Source organism: Salminus brasiliensis, chromosome 6, assembly GCF_030463535.1.
Source record: "Salminus brasiliensis chromosome 6, fSalBra1.hap2, whole genome shotgun sequence".
Taxonomy (NCBI): Eukaryota; Metazoa; Chordata; class Actinopteri; order Characiformes; family Bryconidae; genus Salminus; species Salminus brasiliensis.
In genome coordinates, this window is record NC_132883.1 from 38,611,683 (window position 1) to 38,631,089 (window position 19,407).

At 41.7% G+C, this 19,407-nt stretch overlaps 1 protein-coding gene across 3 annotated transcripts in view; it reads left to right on the forward strand.

The window, feature by feature from the left end:
- The first annotated feature begins 9,672 nt into the window (after positions 1-9,672).
- The window catches only part of slc12a5b (solute carrier family 12 member 5b), an 84,152-nt gene continuing 74,417 nt past the window's right edge, over positions 9,673-19,407 (forward strand). Inside the window, exon 1 of one of the 3 annotated variants that reach the window (XM_072682322.1) lies at positions 9,673-10,033. In XM_072682322.1, coding sequence (XP_072538423.1) covers positions 9,979-10,033 — 55 coding nt within the window. In that variant the 5' untranslated portion in view covers positions 9,673-9,978. The remainder of the gene's footprint in view (positions 10,034-19,407) is intronic. The other 2 variants (XM_072682323.1, XM_072682324.1) reach the window with 2 other exon arrangements.

Consider the following 19,407-nt stretch of genomic DNA (forward strand, 5'->3'; position numbering starts at 1 on the left):
TGCAATTTCCTGTTGATAGGGCCAACGCTTAGAGCCCTTCCATTCATCTCTTTTATGTGAATAAAACTGCTTGCGATGGTTACAGTCGCAGGGGTTCGGTGGACAATGGCACACACTTCTGTACTTTGCCCATTACACTAATGAATGCACTCCTAAGGGTGGTGCACCACTCGTAATAATACAGCTGTGTACTGCTGACACAGGGCTGTCAGAACTGCTCTACTGGGAGCTAATCAAGGTTTTAAGTCTCTCCACTTTGTGTGAGCAAGACTTGTACCTCACACCACATGGCACAAACTTGTGATGTCATCTTCAGATGGAACAGCCTTTGTTGCTCTCACCTGAGCCCTGGGTGCTCAACACCCTATTCAGAGTTTGTATCCCCTTGGAGCACTGACAGTTCTGATGGATAATGTGTCGACCCCCCTACTACCCAAAACTCTGCTCTGACCCCTTTGAGACACGGACTCCATGAGACATAGTCAACATCATCTTTTTCACCAGTTTTGGCTACAGTAGCTCTTTTGCGAGATTGGATCAGATGGGCAGGCCGTTTCTCTCCACATGCATCAAGCGGTAGGTACTGACCACTGACCACTTTTTGTAGGTGCTAACCACAGCATACCAGGACCCTGATGTTTTGGAGAAGCACTTGCCCACGTCACCTTCGCTGCCTTATATATCCCACCCATTGACAGATGCCACTGTAGTGGCTTTAATGTTATGGCTGAATGCATGCAACTTTGCTTTAAAACCAGATATCAGCACTCAGCATGGAGTAGACGCTATTTAAACAACGGTAACACTGAATCTCTGAGCCGTTTATGTTACTACACTGTCCTATCCCAAGCTATCCCAAGAGCTGGAATGCTCTCCTTGAGCGTCCTGGTCTGCTTTTGTGCGGAAGGAGAGCATCACTCCTTATTCATCTCCACCTCCATGATTTATAAATGCGGCGAGCCCACACTCTCAAACCTCTGCTAAAACACTCCAAGACCTTCGCACTGCCCTGACAACCACCCATTCGCTACTGCCCTTTAAACACGACACACAAAGCCTTTGAGAGTCCTTTCAATAAATGCTGCAGTAGTTCATGTCAGGGACGGCCTTCTGCAGCAAATCTTTTTTTCTTCATACCATTTCATACCAAAGAAAATTATCTGGAAGCTAAAATCTTGCCTGCATGTGAGATCCTAACAGTTAGAGAGACTGGAGAATACAATTATTAAGCATTTAAGTTGTTTTTAGATGTATAAATAGTAAGTATACAACAAAATATGATAAATATGATTTTACAACCCTGTTATTTGGCCTCAGAACATGCTGGGTTTTTTTTTACAGTGGGCTCACTGTCGTCACAATTATATTTTTATTGAAAGTATTATATAGGCCCCTTTTTTGAGTTCAGCTGGAAATCATAGGCAGCCGTTTTCAGTAACCAGAACCAATTTTACCTCAGCCCACTATGGAAACAATATATACCATGTATAGTCCAATTAGAAAGAGGAATAGTCTTACAAAGCTGGGTGTTATGCAGACGATACTGTAGTGCATGTCTGCTTCACTACATGCAAAGCTAGCCACTGCTTCCTTTTGCTGGGCAGCTGACACACTGAGAAAAAAGCACTGGGTCCCCAGCTCCACCACACCAGCTAACAGACACCTGTGCCAACCAACATCGCTTAGGAGTGATGAGGGGAGAGAGAACCATCTACCCACCTGAAGACAGCATAAGCAATTGTGCTGTATTGGACTCCAGCCACTGATGGCAAAGCAACATGGCTCGTGATTTAGTCACACGACCCCCAGGTCATAGTAGAAGTGCCCACTATAAGAATCAGAGGCTCTAGTTCTAGTTTTCTTCATCGTTAGAACCCTGTAGCTGCTCTGTACACTGTGTGAATAATACTGGATTAATCGACCAATAGAAATGCTCTAAAGTACTTGGAATAAACTGTTATTTTACACTGACTTCTAATTAAAGTACATTTTTGCCCTCTCCTGGGAAGTCACCATTTTGGAGATACCTGTTTCTCATTGGATAGTGTCTTAAATATGTTACATAATAATGTATCCTTATTGTTTGTTCTTATGTAGAAAACAAGGATGTATATATGTAGGGTTGAAAGTGGGGGTTGTTGCTTGGTGCCCTCTCCCTGGAATGGGCTGTTGCAGGGTGGAATGTCTGTGACTGCATCTGGGGTAAGTAATAAATCATGTGACTTCACTTTTACAATTAGGTTGCCAAATGAAACTAAAATCAAGCCAAAAAAGCCTCAAAAAAACCCTTGACACAAAGATGAATCATTTGCGGCGTATTCGTTTTTTGGTGTTTGCTGTTTCTAATCCCTGCCTCCGATGCTTTCCACTGATTTTCCAGAGTGTGGAGTTTGTTATGACGCTCGTCTTCAGTCATCTCCTGAAGTGTAATTAGCATTAGAGCCATTTTTCTAAAAGCGCCTTCCCCTTCCTCGAGGGTCTGTGTCTTTTTCAGTGAGATTTACGAGCAGCCTGGAGATAGCAGGGGCCGATTGATCTGTCGTCATGAGCGCCGGAGGCCCTCATGCAGCAATATTGATATTACTGAAAACACATTAATATTACACAAATCTGGAATATTAATCTCTGCCCATGTCAAGGACGGCTTGTGAACCACCGCTGGTTTGGTGGTCAAATGGAGGCGAAAATGGACTTGTATTACATGATTGGGATGAAAACTGTGAATACAGTGGATTATGGTAATGGTATGAGTGGATTATGGAAAGGTATGTTTGGAGGATGAAATGAAGCTGTGGATCTGCTGTGGAGCCGCTGTGTATGTGTATCGAGTGACATTCAGCAAGTCAAAGTAATGCTTACAACCCCTCCTGGTCCCATCACTAACCCTGGTGGATCCATATGTGGAGCCTATGTGGAACCTGAGGACAAAACTTTCTGGCTCCCAGTTTGGCTACCCATATGTGCCCCTCATGGACATGTTATCTGGAGGAAATAATTTGGTATTATTGCACGAAACAGTTAGTTTATATAGCAGTTTATTTAACCCTGCTGTAAAGGCTATCTGATTCCGGCCTATTTGATATTGGATCAAACAAAAATAGTGGTGTTACCTGTCCTTACCATGCTAGTATTGCACAAGACCGATTAGCACAGATGCCACTGGTGGGATGTAATGAAAACAAGTTGTTTATTAGGTACAAGCTATAGTATTTTCCAACATTTTCCATTTGTCTGTGAGTTTGATATGGAGCCCCTGCTGTAATGGCTGGGTGTTATCTGAACTGGACCTATTCTTATTCCAACCGTAAATGCATACATGTGTAGCAGCTGTTCGACAAGCTTTATAGAACACAAATCCCATTCAGCCTAACGTAAAATTGCATACATGACATCTATTTTGTATATCACACTTATCAGGTGTAGTTCTTTGTAACATAAGTAGCATTTCACGCTATGTTGCAACTCTAAGGTTCAGCTTAAATTCATTAGGTTCAGGATTTTTGGTAAAATCCTGTCATTTCTGTCCAACCCCACGACACCTGCTACATGTTTATGAGCACAGTATAGATGAGTCCACTGAGGCACATTTTGGTCCCCCTGACGTAAGGCACAAGCTGAAATGGACTCTGGCAAATCATGGCCAGTCAATTAAGATAAATGTAATGGCGGAGTCAGAGCGGGACGTTTACACCTGAAGCCATGTTGATTCACTTGTGACTGATTTGGTGCCTCATTTAGCCTGTGAGCTTCTTTAGCTAGCACTTGCACACACAAACATACTGTGTCACCTGGTCTCACTATAACACTGTGGTACACTCTGAGCTTTCTGCTTATCAGCTCCCACAGGAAAGACAGAAAGTTGTAATGTATTCTGAGGAAGAGAAAGAGAGAGAGGGAGAGAGATTTTGTCCTTGACTGGGAACATTTAGGATAGGCACAATTTCTCCCCCGTCTCCTTTCTCTTAAATCGTTCCTCTCTCCCGCTCTCCTTCTCCCTGACTAGCCATAAATCTCAGAGCTACAAGCTGAGATGCCAATAAAGGGGTCACTGACAGAGGTTAGAGATAGTCAATACCTTCAGCTCTGACCCTTACCACAAGCAATACAGCACACAGAGTCTCCAAATATGCACACAGGATCACACACACTATTGCAGGAAGAAATAGCATGACTGACAGATGCAACTTCTGTGAAATCCAAAAAGCAGAATGAAAGCTGTGCTAAGACATTAAAGAGCAGGCCCTTACCCTTTTCCCAAAGGCAAATGCCATGTAATGTTAATGCAGCTTGGCAAGGTTAGCATCATGCAAACTGCAGATCTTAATCAAATCTGGTTGTGTTATTAAGTAATATAAAATAGCGTGGCTTATATGATTTCTTGTTCTGACAAGGCCTCTAAAAACTGAAGTGAAATGTGAAACCACTTTAAGAGGTGGTCTGAGATGCATTTGAACCATGGTATAGCAGTGTAAACACATCCACCACAACCAAAACCCCTCCCAGTACAACCGGTACACCAGTAATACTTGATGCATTATGAGCCCAACTTGCTTATTCCGTTCCACAGCAATCGGATTTCAGTCTGACTAACTGGAAACGCATTTGACTGCCAAGCATAAATGCATATGGCTGCAATTTGATCAGGATACAATCCAGATACTAGTCAGATGAAGTGACCAGGTGTAAATAGGGTCTAAGTATTGTAGTAGTGATCACTCATACAATGTGTTCCTAATTGATGCACATTTAGAGATTTAGAGAATCTGCATGTTCTTTTCTGTGTAGTGTAGAGTTATGTAAGTCAGTAGTGTACTTTCACCAACAGTAATTCACTGCCAGTAATTCACTGATTTTCTTTTTTCTGTCTTTTTCTTTTTTTAAAATGACATCTGCCACCGTTATCCCATCACTGTTGGGCTGGAAATCACCATATGAACAGCGGAAGAAAGTAAGGCATAGGCCAGTAGTTTGACCCGGCCTAATATAAAGAAAATTACAAAGAGCAGCGGTGAGTGACCTTCAGCGGAGAGATCAGCTCTAACTTTCGCTATTGGCCGTAATCTCTTTCCACTGCAGTATCTGCTGGACACAGGATTCTGTGTAATCCCACCACACACACAGCATGTCCTTGGCCGTCCTGGGGATCTATACGCTTTCTGCTCTGGTCATTTCCCCAATAAAATCCCCCAACGCTCCCCCCAAAAAAACCCTGACACTTGGTTCTAATTATTTGATCAGTCATTAGGCATCTCTGCTGTTGACGTTTGAGGACGTTTGGTGTCAGTTAACTGCTCAGCTGTTCCTTTCTGAGCAGAATCTGTCCACTTTGAGCTAGAATATAAAAAAAAGTGAATCGTGTTGCATCTCGCTGGCCTTAATCTGTGGATTAGGCCAGCGTTGGGAGTCTGTGATGGTGGTATGTGTGTGTATGTATGTGTGTGCATGAGCGTCAGGAGGGGAGCTGCCCCCGGGTTAAGCGCTAAAGCAGCTTGGCCCAGATGAAAATGGCATTCGGGAGGGCTGCCAATCACAGCCGGCATCAACAGTCGTTTGCAGAGAGCAGGGGCGGGACCACATCTGGGCCACGCCTTTTTTGCATTGGAGTATTTCATCAGTTTAGTTTGTTCTAATAAACGTTTGGTATCATGGGGTATGTCATGATACATCATGTAGTATATCATCACTGTCACACTAAAAAAACTCATATCTTCAAATAACTTTCGTATGACATGATTCTTACTCTATAATATCTGTGTTGTAGACATCTCAACCCCTGATGACCTGGTGGTAAAGGAAGCTGTGATCTGTAAAATAGAAATCTGAGGAAGATTCCTTATTAATGATTAATTTTCTCTGTTATAAGTTTCCAAATTAACGCTTAACAATTTTACACCAAACCACTCTGAATTACCATTTCAGATTATTTACTGAACTCTAACTATAACAAATTACGCTATCACAAAACATCAGGATTTCACCTTAATCCCTTACATATGCTATTTAGCATCTTGTTGTTGTCACACAGAAACCCTGCATCAACCTGACAAATTCACAGGAGCAGGAAAAAACCTTCTTAACTTTCAATGGAAGTCAATGGAAAAAGTTTTTTTTTCAAGTAATTTTGGAGCATTTCTATTGGTCCCTTCATCAAGTAATCTGGACACAATGTAAAAGACAACTGTCAGATTTACAGTTCTTCAAACTGTGGAAAAGGCCAGTGGAAAATGTGTGTGGTTGTGCAGCATTATCATTGTAAATCAATATTAAACATGCCTCAAGTCTTTCCAGAAGGGAAATACAGATATTTTTGTTTTCACACCCCCTCTGCCAATCTAATTACGCTGTCTGTGAGAATGTACTATGCTCTGAGGTAATCTTGGTGCTGTTATGCCACAGTTTGGTAAGAAGGGCAATGCAATATAGCGGTTTTCACATCAATACTGCTTCAATACTAAGTATGCCCTTTATGAGAATTGACATTTTGTATTTCCCAGAGGGCGCTGCATTAACCTGTCTCATTTTGGCCAAATGAGTTTCTGATAGGTGTAAACAAACAGGTGCTGTGAAGAGTCTGGAAAATGACATTGCAATTATGACCCAGCGACTGAGCATTCGCCAGAGTGGTCCGAAATGTTTGTCATTGGACTACATACTCTCAGCAAAAAAGGTTCTGCAAAGTATTAAAAAAGAAAAGGACTCTTGCACAAAATAACTATTCACAAGAGGCTCTCCACTGTGGAGAAGAGCCATTTAACCAAGCAAAGAACCAGTTTATATTACACGGCTGTTCAAGGGTGTACAGTTTTAATATTTATTCTGAATACTTTAGATGACACTTCAGATATGTTCCTAGAAGATACACATGCTGGATAATCCAGTCTGTATTTTTGCAGCTGCAGAATACACTCTGAAAAACAAAGGTGCTTCAAAGGATTCTTCGATGGATGTCATGGAAGAAGCAATTTTGATTCAATAAAGAACCATGTTTGTAAAAGAGATGGTGTGAGAGCCAGAAATCTCCACTTGATCTGCAGGTTCTTTACCAATTTAAAGGTTCTTTCTTTACGTTTCAAACATCTTTCAATCTGATCAATCTGAGTGATTCTTTTGGTTGAGATTGTGAAGGCAGGGTCACCAAAATCAGCCAAAATGCAACTAGTGGCAAACCAGCCTGGATGAAGATGCAAGTTTATCTTGCCACCATGCACAGTGAGAAGGATGGTAAGAGACAAGTACAAAGTTATCTAAAGCTCACAGTTAGAGAATTTCATGAGAGAGTAGCATCTTGGGGTCACAAAGTCTCCATTCTCCACCATCAGGCTACATGCCATCAGGCTACATCTACATGCCAACAAGCTGTTTGAGAGTCATGCATGGAAAAAGCCTTTTCTCGCTTACAAACATAAGCGTAAATGTCTGGAGTTCACTAAGCAGTACTAGGACTTCACCTTGTGCTTTGGTCAGATGAGACCAAGATGGAGCTTTTTGGCAACAAACGCTCTAAGTGGGTCTGGCGTAACACAAAAGATGAGTATGCGGAAAAGCACTGTGTGCCCACTGTGAAGTATGGTGGAGTATCGATGATTGGCTGTGGGCCTGTTTCTCTTCCTAGTTAGGGTTCATGGTATCAGGAACTCTTTGAAATACCAAGACCAATTAAATCAAAATATGGTGGCCTCTACCTGAAAGCTGAAGATGGGTTGTCACTGGATCTTTCAGCAAGGTAATTACCCTAAACATGTGGCCACATCTGCACAGAAATGGTTCTTCAGACAAAAAATAAAGCTCCTTCCATGGCCACCTCAGTCCCCATACCTCAACCTGATTGAAAACCTGTGGGGTGAGCTAGAGAGAAGAATACATAGGAGAGGACCCAGGACTCGATTTAGAGAGACTGTGCAAAGAGGAACAATTGAAGATCCCTCTCTCTGTATTCTCCCATCTTGTGAAATGTTATAGGAGAAAATTAAATGCTGTCTGTTTGACGAAAGGGAGTTGTCCAAAGTATTAACATCAGTGGTCCCAATAATTGTGGCATGTGTGATTTCATGTAAAACATTTTTTTCTTAATGTGGGATTTTGTATTTGTATAACTATTTTTTAAAGTTATTTTCTGTGAAATTTCTCTACATTTCATATGTCTTTGTTCACATTCAGGGCCTTTCCTCTGCTGGTCATCACACCAACCACATTATGCCCATCATAGCGCCCACCGTTTTCCAACCTATTTTTTTTCAATTATCCCATCTTTTCCCATCTCCCCCTCTCTAGCTGTTCATCCCTCTACTCTGTCTAAGTGTCTTCTATCATTCATGTGCACAATTCGAGGGCCTCTCATTCCTTCGTCTTCATCTCTTCCCATTTTTTTTCCAGGAAAGAGCTTTACTCCTGTGTGCTCCTTGCTGCTTTATTTATAGAAAGCTCTCTGCCTTTGGAGATGCTCCAGGATGAAGCACTGAGGTCATAGGGAAGATGTTCCTAAGAGGCTAAAAGAGTGGGAAAAACACACTGTGCCGTGACCTGTAGTTCCCAGATAGTTACTAGAAAAGCAGGATTTCCATTCATGTTAATAGTTGACCCATCTATGGACATAAAGATCCAAGCCTCAAATCTCTGTGGTTCGATTCTGAGTCCAGTCTTGAGTCCCTGGGGTGTGTGTCCAAATCCAGTCTTGAGTCCCTGGGGTGTGAGTCTGAGTCCAGTCTTGAGTACCTGGGGTGTGAGTCTGAGTCCAGTCTTGACTCCCTGGGCTGTGAGTCTGAGTCCAGTCTTGAGTACCTGGGCTGTGAGTCTAAGTCCAGTCTTGAGTACCTGGGCTGTGAGTCTGAGTCCAGTCTTGAGTACCTGACCAAATCCAGTCTCTGTGGTGTGAGTCCAGATCTAGTCCAGATATGAGTTTTTAGGGTGTGAGTCCAAGTCGAGTCTTGAATCTCTTGGGTGTGGGTCCAAGTCATAGCTTGTGTCCATGTCAAGCTTAAATCTTTGGGCTGTGAGTCCAAGTTGAAGCTTGAGTCCATGTCAAGCCTTGAATCTTTGGGCTGTGAGTCAAAGTCTAGTCTTGAGTCTTTGGGGTGTGAGTACAAGTGGAGTCTTCAGTCTGTGGGATGCGAATCCAAGTCACGTTTTGATTCTGCGTGGTGTGTCTGGGTGAAATCTCAGGTCTCTGGGATGTGAGTCTGAGTTGAGGTTCATTTCATTAGTTGTTAAAACGAATTGGCAATGTCTAAACCAAACCAAAACTAACAGGCAAACCACCTTAGATAAGTCTCAGAACTGTAAAACTGCATAACACCTGCAGTCTTTCCAAAATATCATACTGTGCCAGAGTCCACATCAATAGGTGAGACGAACAGTAATGAGGGTTAGAGTCAGCGGTACTACCTTCTGCTTTTTAGCCCTGCATCTTCAGAGAAGAGAGAGCAATAGTATGTACTGAGAGAGGGAGAGAATCACAATCACAGGAATTCCTCCTGACTACACACTGTATTTACACAGTGACTTACACAGCCTTAATAGCAGACAGCAAGAGAGAGAGAGGGGAATGTGTTCGAGAGAGGGAGAACGCCATGCTCTTAGACATTCCATCATCTACTCCCCTGCAGCGTCTCGTACTCACACACACACACACACACACACACACACACACACACACACACACACACACACATACACACCCCTCCTCCTGGAGAGAGAGCGAGGAAGAGAGAGAGAGAGAGAGATCGAGCAACACGCAAAGCAGCAAATGACAAGAAGGCTGCTCGGGCAGAGCAGTGCTGCTCTTTTTCTTTAGGGGGGAGAGAGAGATATAGAGATACAGAGAGAGAGAAAAAAAAAGAGAGAAAGCACTGCATGCTTTCCCTCCTCCTTCTTCCCTCCTCCTCCGCTCTGTGTGTGTGCGCGCGTGTGTGTGTGTGATTTGCTCTCGCTCGGCGGCTGGTTGGAGCAGCAGCAGCAGCGCTACAGTGGAAGAAGGCTGACATGCTCAACAATATAACCGACTGTGAGGAGGGCGAGGGGGGCACCAACAGCCAGGGTGAGTGACCACTGCTTCAGTGTGTGTGTGCATGTGATGTGGATAAGGTTCCTCAAACAGCTGGACAGTGCTCAAGTGGGCTGTAGTGTTTGACTGGCAGTGCATAATGACTGGAGGTGTGTATTCTGCACTGATAACTGGTGATGGTGCAAGTGTGTGTGTATTCAGGACAGAGAGAGAAAAAGATCCATATGACCATGGACTTTTACTAGTGTACATATTGCGTGTGTGTGTGTGTGTGTGTGTGTGTGTGTGTATAGAACCCAGAATACCAGATACAGGTATAAGTGAAATGTGTGTGTATGTGTGTGTGTGTGTGTGTGTGTGTGTGTGTGTTGGCACAGGCCTGTGCTGCAAGGTTGCTGTGAGGAGAATTATAATGCTTTCTGTCTCTGACTGAGGAAGGACAGGCAGCAATGTACTGTATGTGTGTGTGTGTGTGTGTGTGTGTGTGTGTGTGTGTGTGTGTGTAAGTCCTGGTCAGGCATGGTCACCTCCCAGGGGGCAAATCATCAACCTGCCCCTGTCTGCTCATCTCTCTCTCTGTACCTCTCTCTCTCTCTCTCTCTCTCTCTCTCTCTCTCTCTTGCAGTTTTGGCAAGAAATCATAACAATAATATTTGTGATGTCATTAGGATAAGGTTTGGGTAAATGTCTGTCTATTAAAACAAAAAAACAAAGTGACAGCAAGGGACCCCTTAGCAGCACCACGATAGGCTACCAGCCCACAGGTTGAAACAAACGGTCATAGTGTTTTTCTGCTGCATCTGTAGCGCCCATTCACTCACCACTGACAGTCAGTTTACATTGTTTTCCCTGTGAGCAGAGTAAAGCTGGCTGAAGCATCTGCCTATTGGCTTCTATTATAAGCAGGTGTGTCTGTGGTGATTGACTGTCTGCTACAGCTGCAGCAAATAGAGACTAGAATAAACCTGCACAGTTCCTTTAATTCCCTAAGATGTCTAATATGTAGGGGAGTTATGAGAGGGAATGCCCTCACTGCTGATATATATATTTTTTGTAGTATAAAGGGTTAATCCAGCTCTTGTGCGTGTGTGTGTGAGTGTGTTGCCGTGGTGAGCCTGTGCTGCAGTATTTGAGAGCGTTGGAGGATGCCTGGCTGCTGCAGGATTTCCAGCGCGTGTCGTGTATGAAGTCCTTGAGAGTCTCTCTCTTTTCTATCTTTCTCTTGCTATCTCTCTCTCTCACTATCTCTCTTATACAAACACACACACACACATAATAGCACATGTTTTTGACAGTGAGTCTTCACCTAGGTCTCCTCCACAGGTACATCTTTAAACCCAGAGAGAGAGCTAGAGAAATAGGAAAAATGCGAGAATGCAAGAGAGACAATGAGAAACAGCGAGAGAGAGAAGAAGAGCGAGCCTTTCCCTCAGCACATGCATTCTTATGAACTCTCTGCAGTGGAGAGCCAGAGCAGGAACCTTTTCAGCTCTGAGCAAGGGATGATGAGATGAGTGTGTATGTGGAAAGAGGCAGCAGAGACAGAGAGAGAGAGAAAGAGAGAGAGAGAGAGATGGAGGACAAAAGGTGGACAATTAGACAATTAGAAGACAGAATGTAGAGGGAAGACAGAGAGGATTTGTGTGAAGAGAATGATGAAAGAACATGAAAAAGATGAGGTCAGAGAGATCGCATGCACTAAATGCAGAAAGAGAGAGTGAGAGAGAGGAAGGAGGACGAGAGGTTTAGGATGATGTATCTTTGTGCTATGCCATTTTTTGGGATCAGATTTAAAAGCTTTTTGATGTATCCAGGGATTCACACACATGAGGCACTGCAACAAATTATTTTGATGTGTGTGTGTGTGAGAGAGAAAGAGAGAGCGAGAGAGTGTGGTGTGTGTGCTTATGCCGATGCCTGCATGTAGACTTACTGCCAAATCCAAAAATGGTGTTTCTGGCCCAACTAAATATATATGCACCCATAATGACAAGTTATTTATCCTTTCCCCCTGAAAAACATCACTTTGGGTATGCAGGGGTTTTTTCTGTAAGCATGTTGATTTGATACATGTAAATCAACCTTATTTATCTTTTACCCAAGAAAACAAATCATCATAAGCATCATATTTGACTGTACAATGTCTTCATAGCGGTGAGTCTGAGATGCTGTCCATGGTGCTGAATTCAGAGCAGCTATCTGCAATGACAGCGGCACCGGGTGACGCTGTGCATGGTATTTGGAACTTCACCAATCTAAAAATAGTGTTACAAGCCCAACTAACTAAAGTTATGTTTAAAATGTTATGTCTATAAGCAATTTTCATCAGCACTGAGAGTGTGAAAGCCATCATGTGCTTCCTCCACTAACCAGCCAAAGCACTTTTTTGAAATGCCTCTGACGCAACATCATTGGTAGCGGGTCCCTTTTGGTGCAATATAGAACCATTTGTAAAAGCAAAAAAAACAAAAACAAGAACAATTGCTTTAACCCTTGGAGAACCCTTTTAAGGGGGCATGCTACATGTCACCCCATTTCACCCTGAAATCAAGGGTGCTAACAGGAGGTTTGTTTCCTCCTTGCTGCAGTAACAGCCTGTAAGAGCATTAGTGAGAACAGGTAGTGGTGTTAGTTATTTAACTAGCACTGTTCGTGGTGCTGAAACCTGTATAGGTTGAGATGTGTGAATTGCTGGCACTGTCTGTGGTCCTGAAATAGAGTGGCCCGGCCAGTACATGAGCACTGCATGACTATGCTGTTTGGATGTGGTCTTGACTGCAGCATTTTAGCTTTACCTTCATTTCAAAGTGGCTTTTTCTCCTTACAGTGCTGACTGGCTACTGGATGGTATTCTCTCTCTGTTTCTCCCTGTCTCTCTCTTCCTTGTAGGGGGTGGTGTGGGACATTGCTGCAGTGCTGTTGCCCGTTCAGCCTCTGTGCATGGTGATTTGTTCACTGAAGCAGTCCCAAAACAGTCTTTCCCTTGTCTCTTTCATTGTCTGTCAGAAAATCATCCTACGTCAACATTGGAGCATGATCTTTTTGATCTTAACCCACAGATCAGCTATATACAAATAGTATATATAAATTATACAACAAATATAATATAAATAATATATATAATAATAATATATATACAAACACAGATATCTCCATTTACATCTGCATTTTTTCTGCTTGTTTTGAGTTATAACTGTAAAGTAATTCATGTCAAATTACATCAAGCCTTTGTTATCATAGCTGATCATAATGGTTAACATTTTCTGCTCTTTTTTACAGATTTCTAATTTTAAATAATACATTTGGGTCGAGTAGTCAAGGTTTTTTGTGGATTCCATAAGGGCTCATCTTTCAGCATTTTTTGTCTTTTGCTATCATTTTATCTTAATCTATAATAAGTAATAAAAAAAAGAAATAAGCAATACACCTAGCCTACCTGTAGAGTCCAATATGAAATATTACTTGATTACAAGCTATTAGCAAAATGTTACAATTATAGAAGCTCGCCAACAGAGCTTTAAATATAAATAGTCCAAATGTATTATTAGTGCAATAATTCTAGCTAAGCATAACCATTCACAAGTGCAAACTGAAAAAGAAAAATGAAAAAAAAAAATCCAGTCTGTTAGATCATCAACAGCTTGTTAGATTCACCCGAATGGAAAGGTCATTTGAATGACCTGAAGCAAGTCTTTGGTGCTGTGATTCCACCAGACCTCTCAGGCATCTCAGGTTTGCATGGCTAGCTGATTAGCACACTGAGACTAGCTTTATGTGAGTCCATAGTGAAAAAAATCTGCTCCTATATTTCCCATCTTCCCACTGGCCAGTGATGTAACACAGGTAAGTTCCAAGGGGTGAGACGGAGGTTGGTGAAGACATGTTTAAAAAAGTATTGAAATGGAGTCAAACAATTCCCAAAATTCTAATTCATCTTGATCAGAAGAAAAGAAAAAGCTCATGGTTAAAAAGACAAGATCTCTCAGAAACATAATTTAACTTTAATATGAAACTGTGGAGGGACTTCTTAATGTGCTTTAAGAAATCTGGACCTTTCTTAAATAAAGGTTACTTAAGGCACCTTAGGAGGTTCTTCCACAATTTCAAACTGAAGAACCTCCAATTTATTTTTCAAGTATCTCATCAGTACAACTCAGGTCCCTTACTTGGTTAAGGGGGTCTTCAGGGTCTTCTTAAACCTTCTGTAGATTCAATATAGCACTAGCTTTTTTTTAGTTCTATACCTTTTTTGTATAAGGCAAGGATTAAGGCTCTATACACTTGGAGGCTAAAGGAACACACTTATACAAATATAGTTTGATGCTGGTCAGCTCATCAAGGCCTGTTGCCAGTCCTGTAAATAGCCTCCAACTTTGGTGTGCCTAACAAGCTAACAGGCCCAAATATTTGCTTTTTTCTTGTCTTCTTTTTCATTTTTTACATTTGACTTTTAGAACCTGTTTTTTTTTTTTTTTTTTTTTTGGTTTCCTGATGAATCATCAGTTAACTGTTTTTGACAGCATCTTTGCCTTTGTCAGACAATTCTTTGGAGATGCTTTCTTTGAACTCAACCCATCAGCCATCGAGTAAGCACAGCATCAGCCCTTGTTTCTTTTTTTCATTGGGTTGGGTAACAAACACCTGAACAAGCTCTGTCTACAGAGAGCCTGAGGCCTCTGAGGAGATCTGTGTAGAGCAGTGTGATGGATCTGAGTTTCCAATGAATCAGCAAATCTGGGCATGTTTCAGGAACGTAAAATGTTACACAGACTGAGTTTGAGCCGACTATGGTGAGGGAGCACGCATATCAGCACATACTTCAAACAGTCTGACACTCAAGCCTGCCAGATCTTGTCTTTGCCAGATTCCCTTTGGCCGTCGGCTGTTGTCCTGCTAGCATGGGATGTTGTGAGATGTTTCTGATTGCATTAGCACCTCTTGGCATTTGTGTGTAGACGAGAGACCAGGTTAGATTAGGAGAGGTTATTGGATGGAGAAAAAGAGGTGTTGATTGACTTCAGAAGCAGTGCAGTGACCTTCTAGCTGTTTCCCCCTGTGGCATGAGAGTGCTAATACACCAGTAATACTGATAGATAATGACCTGAAGAAAAGAACAGGTTTCACCTCCTGCACAATCCCATTTTGTTCAGCTTAAGGGCTGAGCAGGGCAGAGCATTGTTAAGGGTCGTAAAACAGCAATCATGCCATTAGTTCAGCTTGATTTGAGGAAGACAATTGGGAATTCCAAATACTGCAGCACAAAATTTTCAGTTCTGGTTATGAAATCTGATTGGCTGAGCTAAGCTGCCTTAGAATGGTCAATACACATGAATGCATTTATTTAGTGCTTATAGATTTGCTCTCTGATGTCTACATAGAAGGTATGTAACTTTGGTTTGGGCTTGGTTTTTTTACAATGAAAAAAGCTGCTGTTAACTTTTATGGTGGGCTCATGAGTAACTTCATGAGTTCTGCTTTGATAGGGTGGTTTACTGCGAGGTGGTTTACTGTGAGACATCAACATGTCTAGCCACACTGTTAGCATAGTCATAACCCTGTTCTTAGCACTGTAACTAAAACATATATAATATATTATTACTGCCAGGGCTGTGCAGTTAGCACAGTTAGCTTAATGGCCTCATCTTGAATGTTGCTAGACTAGGGTTAGCTTTTAGCCTAGCAGCAATACCCGCTTGCTTCCTGTGCTTTCCCTTACCCACGCTCTGCTTTCAACATCCCTTCCCCAGCTGGTGCCATCAGACGAAGTCGCAGTCATGAGCCTGGTTCATGTAGCCTGAGTCTGACAGTGAACCACATACTCAACAGTGTTACTGATGAACATTGTGGGAATGACCATGTTCTCAGGAAGTGCTACATTTCAAAATTTAACCAACACTGGTTGTTGTTGTTAACCAAACATTGACAGATACGCAACTTTGATTTCCAAGCAAAATTTAACATGTTAGAAATTGTTGTCAAGCCAACGTTGGTTTTGACAGATATCTGACATTGATTTTCAAGCAAAATTCAACATTTGTCTAATGTTGGAGGTTAATGTCAAGCTAACCTTGGTTTATGACATTAACCTGATTTTCATTTCCAACTACAATGTCTGTCCAATGTTAGAGTGCAACGTCTAAAACGTCAAATGGGCATCTGTGCAAAGACGTGCCTGTTGGGTTTAATTCTGTGTTCTGCCTCCTACCGGTCTCCTAACTGTGGTAAAATCACTATAATGTATGACCTCCAGGCATATTGCTAGAAATAAACGAATCCGTTATGGATGGTGCAATATGAGGTGTGGGCTGGTTTAATTACACTTTATGACAGCACCAGCCGCAGCACAAAAACATTGAAATACTAGCTGTGCAGGCAGTGTTACACACACACACACACATACACACACACATCCATAACATGCCCTCAAACAAGAGGGGGGATGAGATTCTGATATATTATTGCCTTAGTGGTCCACTGGCCATGCCAAGAAGGTAATCAGAAACTGTGTTTGTGATTTTCTCTATGTGTGTAGGTGTGTGTGTGTGTAATTGACAAATTGAGAATGTGTTTGTTGGCTAAATTTACAGTGACCTTGGCCATCAGATAGTGGGTCAGATAGCTATCAGTAAGAGGGGAAGACTCAGAGATAAAGCCAGCAAGCGTTAGCCAACACGATAGCATGATAACAAGAAGCCGTGGAGTAGTTGATGGATATCAGTGTTAATTAGAATGATCCATCATGGTTGTGGTTAGAGTGTGTGTGTGTGTGTGTGCTCTGAGAATTGTTCCTTAGCTAGTATTGGATGTTGTGAGATGTTTCTGGGTGATTGAGTTTGTGTTTGTGTGTCTCGGCCTACTGTGGCTGGCATCTGATTTCACTGTGTGTACTTCACCATAATTACTTTTCTGTTATTACACACACACACACACATACTCTCACACAAATATTCACACTTGCCTGCCAGCCTCTGATAGTGTGATCTGGATTGTGTCAGCAAAATAAGAAACTAGTGTTGACCTGTGGACAGATGGAAAAAAGGCAAGTAAGAGAAGAGCTTCTTCTTATTTGGGACACTGCAAAGCCACACAGGTGCAGAGGGAGATACCCTCTACCTTTTTCTTTTTTTATTAGCATGAGGCTAATGGCCCTGACACAGTAATGAGTCTGCACTTCTTCATGATTAGAGCTTAAGAAACATTACAGCAGAAACATCTATCAGCAACATCTAACATCTATCTATCTTAAATTCCCATCTATCTATCCACTCATCTATCCATCCATCCATCCATCCATCCACCTATTAGCTATCTACCAATCCATCTACATCTACTCATCTATCTATCCACACATCCATCTATCTATCCACACATCCATCTATCTATCCATCCATCCATCCATCCATCCATCCACCTATTAGCTATCTACCAATCCATCTACATCTACCCATCGATCTATCCACACATCCATCTATCCATCCATCCATCCATCTATTAGCTATCTACCAATCCATCTACATCTACCTATCTATCTATCCACACATCCATCTATCCATCCATTAGCTATCTACCAATCCATCTACATATACCCATCTATCTATCCACACATCCATCCATCCATCCATCCATCTATTAGCTATCTACCAATCCATCTACATCTACCCATCTATCTATCTACACATCCATCTCTCCATCCATCCATCTATTAGCTATCTACTGTAAAACATCAAAGGTAGGCCTTTGAACTTAAATTGATAAATGAACTGATTACAGAGCGATTGTCAGAACATGCCTGCTTGTAACGAGGAAGGAGATCATACAATCGATTTCCATCAACACCACAGCCCTCCATGGTCAGAATAGAAAGGTCTCCCCATCGTTTGATAGGACACGTTCTACTCTGCAGATGGGAACAAATATTAAAGAAACTAAGAGGAAGAGCACAGACTAAATATTTTATCAGTGCAGCTCATTCACTCGTGTTTTAAGGCTTAACTCAAAATGTACTGTCGGCCAAACAAAGATACCGAGCTAAAATGTGTTAGGAGAACTTTTGACTAAACTAAGTAAACTCGAGTAAACTCAGAATTCTTTTTTACAGTGTGAGTAGGATCGATATTGTAAAGAAAAAAGTTCAGTCAGATGTTAGAAATGTAAAACAGCTTTGTGTCAGTTCTCGTTACTAAGTCACTGTAAAACAGGTACATTCAAGGTAAATTCTTTATTTACTAGTCTGTTACAAGCTTTAAATAGACCATGGAATATAACTTATTTTACAAGCTTCACACTGTAAAAAAGCACACTGTGTATAGCAAATGTAATAAATTATAATTTAAATTTTTTTTTTTTTAAATGCAATGGTACTATAAATAAATTCTAGCAAGAGAAAAACATGTATGAGTTTCAAAAAATGGAGCTAGCTAGTGCTATCTAGATGCTATCTAGTGCACCAACAAACATTGCTAGCTATACCCATGGGCACGCACACGCACACGCACACATACACAAACGATTATCGATTAATATTATCTACACTAAACTGATGATGTCATCAACTAAACAAAATCTATCAACATTTCACATACAGATTGTTTAGTTTGGTAATGCTATGCACACTGGCGTACTAGCTAAGGAAGGTGTGTCTCTCTAAAGTTTTTTTTTTACTCTCTACTTGTGTAAACTAAAAGAAATAAAACTTTCAGTGCTTAGTATCAGATTACCACATCTTCAGACACTGACTGATTACCAGCTAAAAGATACAAGCTGGTCAAGCCCTGGCTAGTAACGTTTGCAGGCTGAGGTAACAGACCACTAGCATTTGTCTGTTTATCTGAAAAAGCCTGGGTGCCTGGATGCCTTCTCTGTGTACCTTTCAGCCACATGTGATTTACCTTACTGCAGCTTTCTGTGTTTATAAACAGTTATGGAGGATATAAGGATGCAATAGAAAATAGAATCTGAGCTGGAAATAATGGAAAAAGTACAATTAGCAAAGATGGATTATTGTTCAAACAGCTGAAAACAAATCCATATTGTGATTTACAGGATAAAATATGTTTACTGCCTTATTTAGAATTTTGACCATGATGCTTCACAGATCTACAGTAACATCTGTATCTGTATCCAGGTTCTACAGTATACATGTGTTTATTATACAGTAGTAATGCTGTGAAAGCTACAGACATTTGTTACAGAGGAGATGTCCTCCATGTAATTGTCACTTGTAGCTTAGTGCTAACATGCTACTAGAATCCCATAGGGGAAGGCCTAGCTGTAACAGTCACAGTTTTCCACTGCATACATCCTAGTACCTATCAATCAAAATGTCGCAAAGCCATGTCCCTCCTTTTCCAGCACTGCAGGGGGGGGGAGGTGTGCTGCATGATGTGGACCAAATAGTAGGTCGCAAT